The sequence below is a fragment of the Oncorhynchus kisutch genome, linkage group LG2 (genome assembly GCF_002021735.2).
Source record: "Oncorhynchus kisutch isolate 150728-3 linkage group LG2, Okis_V2, whole genome shotgun sequence".
Taxonomy (NCBI): domain Eukaryota; kingdom Metazoa; phylum Chordata; class Actinopteri; order Salmoniformes; family Salmonidae; genus Oncorhynchus; species Oncorhynchus kisutch.
In genome coordinates this window covers 41582722-41597545 of record NC_034175.2, presented here as the reverse complement: position 1 = coordinate 41597545, position 14824 = coordinate 41582722, and the positions used below count along the sequence as shown (strand labels likewise).

At 44.4% G+C, this 14824-nt stretch overlaps 2 protein-coding genes across 17 annotated transcripts in view; both read right to left on the bottom strand.

Annotated features, from left to right (window-relative positions):
• Nucleotides 1-2255: 2255 nt before the first annotated feature.
• LOC109866074 (death-associated protein-like 1-A) lies at nt 2256-4722 on the bottom strand. The gene is made up of 4 exons (XM_020454633.2): nt 4423-4722; nt 3285-3384; nt 3025-3088; nt 2256-2805 (listed from the first exon to the last, which is right to left on the bottom strand). The coding sequence occupies exons 1-4, from the start codon at nt 4487-4489 to the stop codon at nt 2680-2682; spliced, it is 357 nt and encodes a 118-aa protein (XP_020310222.1). The 5' UTR covers nt 4490-4722; the 3' UTR covers nt 2256-2679.
• A 795-nt stretch (nt 4723-5517) lies between these two features.
• LOC109866033 (plakophilin-4-like) overlaps nt 5518-14824 on the bottom strand; it is a 128062-nt gene continuing 118755 nt past the window's right edge. For 12 of the 16 annotated variants that reach the window (XM_020454577.2, XM_020454604.2, XM_020454610.2 and 9 more), the window contains 9 exons: nt 14418-14609; nt 13535-13708; nt 12970-13120; nt 11542-11734; nt 11059-11143; nt 8402-8519; nt 8039-8170; nt 7187-7260; nt 5518-6459 (listed from right to left, as the gene is read on the bottom strand). In XM_020454577.2, coding sequence (XP_020310166.1) covers nt 6205-6459; nt 7187-7260; nt 8039-8170; nt 8402-8519; nt 11059-11143; nt 11542-11734; nt 12970-13120; nt 13535-13708; nt 14418-14609 — 1374 coding nt within the window. In that variant the 3' untranslated portion in view covers nt 5518-6204. The remainder of the gene's footprint in view (nt 6460-7186; nt 7261-8038; nt 8171-8401; nt 8520-11058; nt 11144-11541; nt 11735-12969; nt 13121-13534; nt 13709-14417; nt 14610-14824) is intronic. The other 4 variants (XM_020454625.2, XM_031794425.1, XM_031794430.1 and 1 more) reach the window with 1 other exon arrangement.

Sequence of the window (14824 nt, the reverse complement as noted above, 5' to 3'; positions counted from 1 at the left end):
CTCCTCCCTCTCTCCATGAGGTCATTTATAACCTTGGTCGTGCGCGCAACTGCGCATCGACTGCAGTGCACGGTACTGGTAACCATGCAGACCACCATGCATAGTGCATGCCTAAAGTGCATAATCGTATTTAATCAAAGTACAGTAGTGATGCGCATTAACAAAGCCCTTTGCTGTTGTTTTGTTGTTGTTACGTTTATTCTATGTAGGCCGACAGACATTACATTTGCGAAACGTATTTGATGTGGTGTAAAATGACTTGCTGAACGAAGATTGCTGGATTAGTGTTTCATTGAGTGATATTTAATGTGAAGTAAATTACAAGTGCTTTAGGCTTGCTTTTTATACCATTATAGTCAGGTGTATGGCGACACCGTGAGGCACAAACTGCTATCTCAATCAACTGTCTTTTCAAGTATTTTCAATTTTCAGGACGGAAGGGACAGGTCTGAAATAAAAAATTTGCAACTTTTAAAACATGTTTTTTTATGTGGAAGCTCCCGAGTGGCACATTAGTCTAAGGCACTGCATCTCAGTGCAAGAGGCGTCACTACAGACACCCTGGTTCGAATCCAGGCTGCATCACATCCGGCTGTGATTGGAAGTCCCATAGGGCGGTGCACAATTGGCCCAGCATCATTATTGTAAATAATAATTTGTTCTTAACGGACTTGCCTTGTTAAATAAAGGTTAAATACAAGCAAAAAAAATGTATTCCCACTTCCTTGTCACACCCATACACGTGGCCCATCCTGGTGTAAAAACTTAAGTAGAATATACAAGGACAAACAACCACAGAAGTAGCCTGTACACCACAATGGATACTAGAAGTTATATTAGGCATTGGTTTTTATATTGTTTATAACAATGTCATTCCTATAATTATTTTCTTGAACAGAAATGTTTTATTAAAATATAACAGAATATGATTAAGAAACAGCACATATTTTGGTTACATCTCTCCTCAACTCCTCCTCCCCTGTGTGAGGCAGGGTTATTGTTGGACTCATGTTTTCTCAGCAGTACAGCAGATGTCATAGAAGCAATCAACCCTGTCAGATGGCTGGGAAGTCATTGCCAGGGAAATGCACCGTCTGTCTGCAGCTCAGCAGACCACCAACCACTCCATCCCTCAGCTAGAGACTGAGGCCTCAGAATTACATACACAGATGGTACCAAAGGCTTGAGTGAACATTGAGCACCACAGAGCTTTAGGTCTGCATGGTATCTCAATGTTATTAATATGATATCTATCCTCCAGTCTCCTTGTTATGAATGCACAGGTAACTAGCCCGAATCACAACGGATCAAAAAGCCTCATAGGCTGAAGGAGAGAACAAAGCGAGTGCCTTCGCATATTCTGTCCAACCTCACAAGCTGCTGGAATAGAATCCGGCGAAGACTGCCAATTGTTGTAAAACATTTGTTTCCTGCGTTATGCTACTACTGGCTACCGCCATCTTGCAAAATAGCAGGTTAGTATGGCCTAGTATTTCCCAGTGTGCCATAAAAGGCTTTTACTGGCACGGACTTCTTTGCCACAAAGACAGGCAACAAAAGATGAAATAAGCTAGGAGCCTGAAAAGTGAACCCCAAAATGAACATTTGTGATGAGTGGGGCACTACTCAGGTTTGTCAGACAAAGTGTCCCCAGATACTGTTGGCTCTGGTAGAAGTACTCACTCAATTCAGCACTTGGCTGGGTTCATCCTCACAACAGGGGATCTTTTGTGAGGGCTCTATAAGAGATGTCGACACATGCAGAGAACTTCCCCCCCAAAGAGGCAGAGTTCAAAGACACTCTGCTGTGGGTTAGTTTCTGTGGAAACACCAGGACACTGGCATACGGCTGGCAGAGACGTACTGAGACATGCCACAGTACGTTTCACTCTCAGGAAATACTGCATAGTACTATGAAATTGTGTAGATAGTGATGTGCAGTATGCTATGGGGAAGAGCAGTTCCCATCAATATAATATACAAGCAAGTCAGAAAATACCTCATAATGAAAGGGGAAATGGACTCAAAGACCCTGGTTTTCCTAGGTGTTAAACATCCATGATAAAGCTTTTAAAAAAGCAACAACAAAAAATCCATCTCCTTCAAGCTAACGGGAGTTAGTTGTCGCCACCCTCTGGTCATTACAAAATTTGCAGTATGAAAAAGCAACACTTTCAACTGAACAATTAATTAATTGCATTTTATTTAATCATGTGAATCTAGAAGTAACCATTAAAAAAACTAAAGACAAAATGTTTAATGCCATGCAGTTTTTTTATTCAAGCTTCTCACTATGAAAACATTCAATGACAAAAGTCAGTCATCCAACTTTTACCCACTTATGCAACATACCATTTCAAAAATGCCCACCATCTGTGCCTTTAGTTCACAGGATGTCTCATTCATACATTTTTTTTTAAGGCACAGTAAGTGCTGGTTTGGAATAAGCTGAAAACCCACCGTGTCCCTGCAAAGCTCCACTTTCTCACCTAAAAGTAGCAAAGTCACAAACTGCAACTAATTAAAAGCCAAATTGGTTCTACATTAAATCAAGAAAGTTAAACATTAAAGTATTTTCTGATATATCATGTCGGTCCCCTCATGCATATAACGAACACATCCTGTTGGTCTTTCACAGACGACTTCACGTTTCCCCTCGGGCAACTTCAACACGCTGCTTCAGAACTTTTTGGGTTGCTGGATGCAGAAGCTGGACTTGAAAGCTGGCGAGTGTGCCTTCTCCATAGCAGGTCTGAGTCTGCTGTGTTTCACACTTACTGGGGTCTCTGGGAAGTCATGTCCCAACTGAAACAATGAGGACATCTTATAAAATCATGGCTTACCAAGCAATCCAGAGGAGTCCATTTTACTATGCAAATCTGAAGAAGCTAGGCTACGAGTAAAGTGTTTAGACTTGCATGATCATTACGAATGAAGACACCCGCCCCACCCCCATCTAAACCTGCTTTTTGGCCAACCCTTGTGGGACTGATGCAGCCATCATTATAAGTCAGATATCCTTACCTTGTCAAGTGTTCCTGACATCAAGACACTGATTTGCTGCATTCTGCTGGAGGTGGCTGCAGATCTAGAACAGTATTACATGTTTAACGACAAACATTGCATTTAAGGGTTTTCCTGACGCGCTCTCAATGTTAAAAACATTTGAGCACAATCAGAGCTCTGTAAATGACGAGACCCTGTATTTGGGAGTATTGGGTCGTTGTCATTTGGCACCAAATAGAATTAAAAACTAAAACAGGGAGGGGCTAACTGAACTGTACCTGGGTTTGGGAACTTTGTGTTCCCTCTCTGGGTTCACATGGTGGGTGGCATGACTCTCCTCGCAGCTTTTCTTGACCACTCGTTTCCCTCCAGCCTTCACTGTGGTGCCAGAGTGGATGCGTTTAAAATAGGTGAAAATATATTAAATGACATACTCATTATTTGCAAATCCAGAATATAATGCCATTTGGAAAGTTATACAACTTCCTGAACTTGGTCATGAAGGAGTTAAAAATATTCAGAGTTTCTGTAAGACAAAACTAAACAACTTCAGGTTATAATGTCTTGGAATTTTGCCATTATACAATGAGACTTTGGGAGTGTCAGTGTTGGAAGAAGAAAGTTGGCTGTGAGAAGAGAGTTCCGCATTGTTTCTTTTCCTCTGACTTGCTATAGGCAGGTTTAATCAAAAGAGTCTACTTTACCCACATCCTGTCAAAGCAAAAAGCGCTTTGATGTTCTAGAATGCCCCCAAACAACGTGCAACTCAGAAATAATTACATTTGTACTGTGCAAAGAATCTCTTTGAGGGACCGGTATCAAGCAGGGCAAAACTGATCCAGAAATCACTCCTACTCAGAGACACCTATGGCCCCAGAATGTATTTTCTGGGACATCTGCACGTCACACCAGTATGCAATAGGCAACTCGTGGGCCAGGTCCAAAAACCAAAGATATGTGGACATGCAAACATCCCGTCAATTAGCATTTTAATAATAGTTTGAGTGGGAGTATTTGGACTTAAAATCCCCATACATAAGCACAAATCTGCAGGGATATTCACTTAACTATATGGACAGTGTTGGCCTGTCCCTTGGGTGCAGCTTAGAGCACAGAATGTACCATGTTTGCACAATAAGCTATGCACCGATGCAATTTTCATCACGCATCGTAACGGGGGGAAAAACATCATAGTAGCGTGCGTTCCAACATTGTCGCCAACCTATGTTTTTACAAGATTGTAACAATGTTTGCATGCGACAAGGTCAGGCCTATATTGTAAATGCACTGAATGTAAACCTCACTTACCACCTCGAAAAAGCAAACCAGACATTACATCGAACACATTTTTGAACAAAGAAAATATGCACAACTTGATGCAAAGTACGAATTAATATGAACAAGTCACCACCATACCTGCTGGAGGATGGCCAGCCTTCAATTCAGGACTCTCTCTCACTCCAGATTTAGATAGTTGCACCATTCTCGATTTCTGAACAACAATAACGGCACACAAAGTACTACAACGCCCACTTTATACTGCTGAAAGGCAAATGACTTAGTTTACGCAGGAAGCGAGCATCAGCAGCATGAGGCTGCAGCAGACTCATGTATTCCACATGAGTGAACCAGAAATATGAAATATGTTCAGTGTATAGATCGGCGCATTCGTGTGCATGGTGCTCATTGAGGATGTTCATGATCTATCCTACTTCTTATCTACCAATTCTGTCATTTATTCAACACCATTACCTAGTTCAAAAAAACAACCTCCAGCCACGCCCCTTTTGTTTTCAGATCTGAATTTCAACGGAATAGATGTAAGCAATATGGTGATGGTAGTGTGAATTTACACATCACTATCTGACTTTTTAAAGATCTGTACATTATCCAGGACCAAGCGTACAGGGAGGGGCTAGAGATATTTTCATGAACTCATCTCTCATTTAGCTTAGAAATAAATGCGTGATATTTATGTAATAAATTGTTTAAAACATTTTGAAAATAAAACTAACTTGATGTCCTGAAAAAAAAAACGATGCCTCCACTGTCTTTTTGTCACTTCTAACAACTTTCATAAGTGTATCTGGAAAGGTCTTTTGTCCGTTTATGAAATATGACGAAGAAAATGCTGAGTGTCTGGTCATTCTATCATGTTGGAGTTTGTCCCAAATTACACCCTATTCTTTATATAGTGCACTACTTTTGACAAAGGCCCATAGTGCACTACATTTGACCAGAGACCTAAGTAAAGAATAGGGTGCCATTTTATTAGGGACGTTTCGTTGTCTTCTTTTTCTACTGAAATCCTTGGATGTATGCAAAGAGGAGAGGATGAGGAAGCATAGGGAGGAGTTGTAGAGCTCGTCATGGACCAAATGTTCAGATGTATTTCTGTTGGTTGTTGTGCACAGAAAATGTCAGCGAACTATCGATGAAAGATCCAAGACAGAGAATGGAAAAATAAAGAGAATATCTTTCAAAGTCACAAAAATGTCTGCAGTTACACAATTCATTTAAAAAACAAAAGTGAACTTTTATTATCGTTGCATGTTTGTGTTATGATGCCATCTTTTCCCTCATCCCTTTATTTCTTCATTATTTATAGATCTATAATATAGATTTGACATGGCACACCTCTTTTACCAGTGCTGATGAACGTAAACCAGGTGGCATTTTTTCTGTATTTACAATAAAATGAAGGAAATGTACAAGACTCCATGGCATTCACAATCTCAACATTAAGAACAAATACAATTTGATCCCTCTGTACAAACTAACATCTTTAGGTTACAACACCTTTTTTTTTTACAGATATGAGTTCATGATCCATTTTTGCCTACGAACATACACATTCCCCCTTCTGACTCTTTACCGCAAACCTTTCGTCACATAACCCACACCTTCACCATGCTACCACAGCTACAGGTTTCCAAAAGAAAAAGTAACATCTAGACAGAGCAGGACACCACTCACGATAATGTCCAGTGCCGCCCGCCCCGAACACACCCACTGCTCTTCTTTTTTTAAAAACAACACATTCCTTGGTTTCCTTCTTTCTTTGGTTAACATTCCATTTCTCCATCTGCCATCTGCCATCGCGTCGATCTCCACATTCAGATCCACATTTTCAAAAACAAACACACAAGTAAAAGTTCATGGAAGAGTTCATCTGTCGGGGATTCCAAGATGGAGTCCCTATACCCAGGAATCTGGCGAACCTGGGTACTGATCCGCCCTGTAGGAAGGCCTCCGGGTGGTGGAGTAAAAGTCCACGTAGTTCGTGGTGGATTTGAGTCCGTGACCGTGCGACTTAGAGCTGTAGTCTGCCGTGGGGGGGAAGCTGACCACTTCCTCCACGTAGGGGTCATCGTAGCCGTGTGGAGACTGCAGGTACATTCTGTAGGTGTCGTAGTTCCGCCTGCTCGGCTCCTCAGTGTAGTACATCTGCTGCTGTGGAGACAAGAGAAGCAACACAATCAGATCGGTCTATGTCAAATACAAGAAAATATCTACTATCAACTGCCCGATGGGAGAAAAGGATGAGAAATTGTTTGTTGATTCAAACGTATTACAACTTTGTGTATCAGAATTCACGCTGTGTGGCTGTCTAGCTGAACAAAGCTGGTTGTAACGAGTGGTGGCCGGTGGCTCTTTAAAATCGGAGGACAGGCTCCAAGTAATGGCCGGAAAATAATGAATGGAATGTTATCAAACGTCAAAGAAATGGTTTCCGTGCGTTTGAAACCATTCCATTAACTCCATCCTTTCCGTTATTATGAGACATCCTTCCTTCAATAGCCTCCTTTGGGTGTAATATCCTGACCGTCTATTTCCTGTCTAGTCAGAGACGGGTAGAGGGAGGAGAGGAGGGCACAAAGATCCCTCCTCTTGGGTGTTATCCGAGTGGGCACACAGGGACGTGTCCACACTGTGACAGGTGCCTGAGATGCACCCCACTGCCGCCCAGCCCATCCCTATTACAGCAGTCACATTCACTCTCGCTCACACAACGACTGATGTGTTGGACGTCTCCCAACTCTCTCATTCACCCACACTGTAATATATGTCAGTCTCCTTCCATTAGTGTAGCGGAGCGAACCAGCCGCCTGCACCGGCGCAGGGAAAGATAGGGATGTTCGACCAGAAGGGATTGATTTAGAGTCTGTATTGAATTTACCTGTGCTCTTCTGGGGTCCTCTCTTGTCGGTGAGGAGTAGGACCCGACATAATATGGTGACGGCTTTCCAGACCCTGGAAGAGAAATTAACAAGATAATGGTATAACAAAAAATTGCCATGAACATAAATGTTGTTACCGTGCAATATTACTCCAGCGAGTGTTGCTGGGTAGCCAGGCAGAAGGTTAGGCAGGGAGGCTGCAGCTTCCCCAGCTCTGTTTACTCTGCCGTCTCAGCACCCCATTGAGGGCCCTCCATCTGGCAGCGGCCATTGTTAGTTGCCCTGAGGAAGAGTAGGGCTACTTCCCAAATGGCACCCTTTTTCCATATATAGTGCACTACTCTAGACCAGGGCTCTGGTCAAAAGTAGTGCACTATATAGGGAATAGGGTGCCATTTTGGGAAGTAGCCCTACTCTTCCTCAGGGCAACTAACAATGGTCGCTTTGTAGTGGCTGCTGAGCCGAGTTGCTCACAATGCAGGCGGACCAGCCACTATATTGCTCAGCAGACCCACTTATACGCAACAAAGAGGCTCAAGTGCTCTTTTGAACTACCGACCGTCTAAGAGCCTCCAGCTCCCAATAAGGATGATAAGAAAAACAGGGAGGTAGGGGATAGCTAGCGGAGAGCTAGGGGAGATCTAGGGGAGTGCTAGGGGAGAGGGGGCATGGAATGGGAGTGGTGAGATGGATTACGCCCTACATAGTGGCAGAAAGGCCCTAGGGGATACTTTGATCACGGTCTGGTGCACATGGCTGATAAGTTTTCAATCAAATTCCAACATCTCAACCGATACGCTGTGTTTTTATAGGCGATTTTTGTGTGATAATTCTCTATGCTCATTGTTTACCTGTATATTGGTATTTATGTACATTGTTGTCCCCTTGGTTTTTATAAAATTGCATAGTTGACTGTGCCCTGTGATAATCAGAACGGTGTTCTTTGATTCCCAGCATTGCAGGAGAGGAGGTTGCACTGCCAGCTGTGGAGAACACAACATGGAGGTCAAAACAACGAAACGTTGAATTGAAACGCATTTGTGTCCTTATCTAGGGCTATGTCCCCAACGGCTCCTCATTTCCAATCTAGTGCATTACTTTTGAAAAGAGCCCTGTGGGCCCTGGTCAAAAGTAGTGCACTAGGCCCCCTAGGGAATAGATTGCCATTTGGGACGTAGCCTTAGGTGAATGATCGTCTACGTAGCTAGGCTGACCTGACTGGTTGACCGGTGACATCTGTAAGGTGCTGGTAGGGAGGGTTGGCTGAGACTTGAATCTGTCGCGCTCTAGAGTAGACACGGGCGTAATGAAGTGGTGTTGGTTCCATCCGTCCTGAAGACCAGCAGAGAAAGGAAACAGTGTTAGTATGAGCCACAGAGACCTGGGGTGCGTCACAATCATATTTCCTTTCTCCTGAAGTGTACACTCCTTCACTACATCCCACAAACCTAAAAGCATTGGGCTAATGGAAGTTTACCCATATTTCTTACACCAGTAATTTCCTTTAAATGAAGGGAAGTGAACAAATCGAATAGAAATGTAATGGTTGCATTCACATATTTAACAGATGGTATTGTGGGCGTAGTGAAATGCTTGTGTTCCTAGCTCCAATAGTGCAATAATATCTAACAATTCACAACAATACACACATCTAAAAGTAAAAGAATGGAATCAAGAAATACAGAAATATTAAGACGAGAGTGGCCAGACGAAAGCCACTTCAGTAAAAGGCACCCGACAGCCCACTTGGAGTTTGCCAAAAGGCACCTAAAGGACTCTGACCATGAGAAACGAGATTCTCCGGTCTGATGAAACCAAGATTGAACGCTTTTGCCTGAATGCCAACTGGAGGAAACCTAGAACCATCCCTACGTGAAGCATGGTGGTGGCAGCATCATGCTGGATCGAGGGAAAGATGAACAGAGCAGTACAGAGAGTTTCTTGATGAAAACCTGCTCCAGAGTGCTCAAGACCTCAGACTGGGGTGAAGGTTCACCTTCCAACAGGACAACGACGCTAAGCACACAGCCAAGACAACACAGGAGTGGCTTCAGGACAAGTCTCTGAATGTCCTTGAGTGGCCCAGCCAGACTTGAACCCAATCAAACATCTCTGGAACGACCTGAAAATAGCTGTGCAGCAACACTCCCCATCCAACCTGACAGAGCTTGAGGATCTGCAGAGAAGAATGAGAAACCCTCCAAATACAGGTGTGCCAAGCTTTTAGCGTCATACTCAAGGATGTAATCGCTGCCAGAGGTGCTTCAACAAAGTACTGAGTAAAAGGTCTGAATATTTATTTATAATGTACATTTAAAAAAACAAAAACATTATGGGGTATTGTGCGTAGATTAATGAGGAAAAATGTTAACGTAATCAATTTTAGAGGCGGTAACTTAACAAAATGTGGAAAAAGGGTACGGGTCTGAAAATGTTCCGAATGCACTGTATACTGTGATTGGAAGTATAGACATTATGGACAGTATGTGAATAGAATATGTTGTATTTCTGAAGAATATGTAGGATAGACTAGTATATGTACAGCAAGGGTGGAATAGGATGGCATTGACTAGAATACAGTATTATACACATGAAATGTGTATAAACACCATGGGACCACGCAGACGTCATACCGCTCAGGAAGGTGACGCATTCTGTCTCCTAGAGATGAACGTGCTTTGGTGAGAAAAGTGCAAATCAATCCCAGAAAAACAGCAAAGGACCTTGTGAAGATGCTGGAGGAAACAGGTGCAAAAGTCCGATATCGACATAACCTGAAAAGGCCACTCAGCAAGGAAGAAGCCACTGCTCCAAAACCGCCATAAAAAACACAGATTAAGGTTTGCAACTGCACATGGGGACAAAGTTAGTACTTTTTGGAGAAATGTCCTCTGGTCTGATGAAACGAAAATAGAACTGTTTGACCATCCTTATGTTTGAAGGAAAGGGGGGGGGGGGGGGGCTTGCAAACCAAAGAACACCATCCCAACCTTGAAACACGGGGATGGCACCATGTTGTGGGGTGCTTCGCTGCAGGAGGGACTGGTGCACTTCACAAAATAGATGGCGTCATGAGGAAGGAAAATTGTGTGGAAATATTGAAGCAACATCGAGACATCAGTCAGGAAGTTCAAGCTTGGTCGCAAATGGGTCTTCCAAATGGACAATGACCCCAACATTCTTCCAAAGTTGTCAGTCAAGGTATTGGAGTGTCCATCACATAGCCCTGACCTCAATCCTATAGATACTTTTTTAGCTCTGCCCTCAAATTGTTTGAGCAAGGAGGCCCACAGACCTGACATGGTTACACCAGCTCTGTCAGGAGGAATGGGCCAAAATTCACCCAACTTACTGTAGGAAGCTTGTGGAAGGCTACCTGAAATGTTTGACCCAAGTTAAACAATTTAAAGGCAATGCTACCAAATACTAATTGAGTGTATGTAAACTTCTGACCCACTGGGAATGTGATGAAAGAAATAAAAGCTGAAATAGATCACTCTACTGTTATTCTGACACTTCACATTCTTAAAATAAAGTGGTGATCCTAAGTGACCTAAGACAGGGGATTTTTACTAGGATTAAACAATTCCTGAATTGTGAAAAACAGATTTTAAATGTATTTGGCGAAGGTGTATGTAAACTTCCGACTTCAACTGTACACAGGGCAGCATCCTCTAAGGTGCAGGGTTCAGTAACCGGGTGGTAGCTGGATAGTGACAGTGACCAAGTTCAGGGCAGGGTACTGGGTAGAGGCCGGTTAGTGATGGCTATTTAACAGTCTGATGTACACACTTTGGCAGGAAGGAGAGATCATTGAGACGTATCCCTACTGTAGGTGGCCTCCTCATCCCAACCCTGGTCCTTCTCTTACCTTCTTATAGATAGTTCTCAGGTCTCTGTACTGCCAGAGTGTGTTGAGGACCTGAGCGGCAGCTTTCACCACCTTCATGGAGTACCTTTTAGGGACAGAGAGACACGCGTCACAACACGTTACCACTGAGAATTTAGGACCACGGCCTCTTAGGAATCGGTGGCAAATACATGACATATTGCATGTTTCTGGGATAGAAAAACGTGTCTACTCTCAACCGTCCTCGAGAATCTCGCCTTAGATCATTCTGAGGTGTGCATGTCTCTTCATAGACTCTCCATGTGCATCCCAAATGACACCCTATTCCGCATAGAGTATAATGCACTACGTTTGAACAGACCCTCTCTTCCTTGTATGTTTTTTCCCCCTTCCCATAATACTCTGATCAAAAGTAATGCACTATAAAGAGAATCCGGTGCCATTTAGGACCCAATGCAGACTGTCTTACAAGCAGCCGAAGGCAGCCTCCCCCCTTTCCCTTACCTCTCTCCCCTGCCCTTGGTGATGTTGAACAGCTTCTCGATGCCGCCCGTGTCGGCCAGTGCCTTGGCGTTCTCCATGTTCTTGCTGGTGACCTCGTGCAGGGTGCAGCAGATGGCCGCCACCGTCTCGTCAGAGAGCAGGGTGGTGTCGCCCCCAGGGAGACGGTTCACCAGGTCCCTCATCGCATACTTCCCTGGGAGGGAGGGAGGGAGGGAGGGAGGGAGGGAGGGAGGGAGGGAGGGAGGGAGGGAGGGAGGGAGGGAGGGAGGGAGGGAGGGAGGGAGGGAGGGAGGGAGGGAGGGAGGGAGGGAGGGAGGGAGGGAGGGAAAGTACTGCTTATGTATGTACTGTACTTGCAACTTCTGTTATAAATTGACCATCTAGATTATGGCAAGGTTTCTTTATAAGCTGATTCTAGCTGTCATCCTCACCTTCACATACATTATGTTCTATTTGATTTTTTTTTTGCTAAAATGATAGCTACACCTTCAACTAAAACGCCACAGAGAGAGAAACAGACAAACGGAAACAATGAGACATTCATTGGATTTGTGTCACACGTAATGTATTTGTACGGCAGATTCCTTTCTCTAGGGCCGTGTAAGAGTACACAGTGTACTTTTTACATTGCGGATGCTACATGAGTTCAGCTTGAGTTGTACTTCCACAGCCAACCATGTGGCGTTCCATAGTGCTAGTAGCCCCCCCAAGGGTCTACACCTACAGATCCTAAAAACCATTGCTGCCCCCCTCCCCGAGACTCCCTCCGAAGAGAAATCCCTCCATAGAACCCTCTCCACACAGCCCCTTCACCCCCCCATGACCTCGCCCCTCTCCCCCCATGGCCTCTCCCAGGCTAAAGGCTCTGCTGGCTCAGCCTCGCTGGAACGCAAACTCATTATTTCCATAGCAGCTAGCCCATAACAACCCATTTCCCTGAAAAGGGGTGATTTCACGAAAAACAAGAAGGAATTTGGGGATGCAATTTAAGTGCGGCAATCTGGGCAGTTAGATGAGTAAGCAAGCGCTCGCAACTCTTCTAGTTCTACTTCATTTTGAACCTCTAATTTCCCATCATCTCTTGCCTTTTTCATACTCTGTAATGCTGCATAGCACATGTAGGTAAACCAGTATATAGTGCTGGTCTTTATTTATTTGCTCTGTGCTTGTGTAGCACATGTACATAGCCTACTGTACTGGTGGGTTGCGTTCCCCCCTACTACATTGCAGATGCATTGGAACAACCAATTGTTGTGCGCCACGTCGTCGACTGCACAGTCGGGATCAAATTGTTATATTATAGGACGTGGTGAGCAGATACGATAAACACCTATCCATGTGTTGAGAGACCTGGCAGGCGCCTGCAATGCAGTCAGCCTGGAACGTGGCCCGGGTCATCACTTCACAGAGCCCGTGTTCGCTCCTCACCTATGAGCTCCTTGTTCCTGACGTCCAGGGCCATGTTCCTCAGGGCGGTGGCCACAGAGCAGACCACCCTGTCGTTGTCCATCCTCAGCAGCTCCACCAGGATGGGCAGACCCTTCTCCTTGCGCACCGCCGCACGGATGTACGCCGCAAACTAGTACAGAGAAGACCGAGAGAGGACGTTTAAAAACTCTCCAACGCATCTCGACCCAAAAGTGTACACTTCAAGTTTCCAAGAAGGAAATGTGTTTTGCAGCAATTAGCACACAGTACATAGAAGACTTAAAAACGTACATTGACTTCACCTATAAACGACAATTGACAGTTCCCATTTAAAAATGGTTGCCTTCATACATCTAAGAAACCATACCTGTTACACAAGGGGAAAAGAACATTCAATAGAGCAGTGTTCCTGTCATATCCTCTCCTGGGTGCTATGTTGACTGTGTCCCAAAATGGCACCCTATTCCCTATATAGCGCACTACCTCTGACCGGCTCTGGTCAGAAGTAGTGCGCTATATATATGGAATAGGGTGCCATTCAGGACGCACTGTGTGTACTATATACCTTCCAGTTCCCAGCAGACAGGTTCTGTAAGGAGCCCGCTGAGCCCTCCAGAGTGGCAGGGTTGGAGCTCTCGGCCAGCATGGTCAGGTAGGGCTTCACCACGGCTGGGTGCCACAACATCTCCGCCCCCTTGGGGGACTTGGAGAAGCCAGGGATGGGGCCCACTCCGTCCCACTGAGAACACATGATCACAACTAGAGGTTCTAATACAATGTTGACCATATACGATGACCGAGTACAGTGTTGAGGTTCAATTTAGCTCAGGGGCTGTATGTGTCTCAGAGTAGGAGTGCTGCTCTAGGATCAGTTGAGCCTGTTTTAAGATCAGAATTACAAATATTATATGGACAGGAGATACCTGGTCCTAATTCAGCACTTCTGCTCTGAGATGTTTTGTGAATATGGGCTCGTAGAAGAGTTAAAGGAATAGTTCACTCCAAAATCAAAGTCGGTCAGATGTGGTCTACTGAGTCCACGTCCCACGCCATCTGTTGTGGAGATCAAGCGATACGACGACTCAATCCCAAATGATTTGGAATGACAGGCAGACTCCGTCTGATTCCGTCATGTTAGACAACAGATGGCGTGGAACGTAGACTCATCTCGCTACTAGACTACTGTTAATTAAAAAGAACATACATCTATAAATACATACATACACACACACAAACGTTTGACAAACATTTGGAGTGAACATTCACATTAAAGCCTGGAAAGTGACATTTCTGAGCTCGCCTGGAGTGAACATTCACTTTGGAGGCCTAGGAAGTGATATTTCCACCACTCCGATGGAAGTTGTGTCTATGGGCGCTGGTCAAAAGAAGGTGCACTACATAGGGTGCCGTTTGAGACTTTAAGCGGCGTTCTTATTCCCCAAGCTTACCTGGTCTTCCTGGGAGCCCTTTTTCTTTTTCTTCTTCTTCCGGCCCCAGCAGCTGGATTCCACGTCCTTACTGGGAGACTCACTGCCCAGTAGACCGTCCAGCTCCTGGGCTCCCTGAAACCTTGACGGGGGCATCTCCAGCTCCAGGCGATACGACAGGTTCCTCAGAGTGCAAATACAGTTCTCCACAATCTAGAGAGAGAGAGAGGAGAGGCGGGGAGTCCTGTTAATCATTTAATGTTATTTGATTTATTTCATTGATTTAATATGTTTCTATACGACTACTTTGGCAATGTGTGCAGTAACACTTTCCATGCCAATAAAGCCTTTTGAATTTGAGAGAGAATAGAGAAAGAATGGGTGAGAGAGAATAGAAATTGTGAGAGTGAGCGAGAGAATAGAGATCG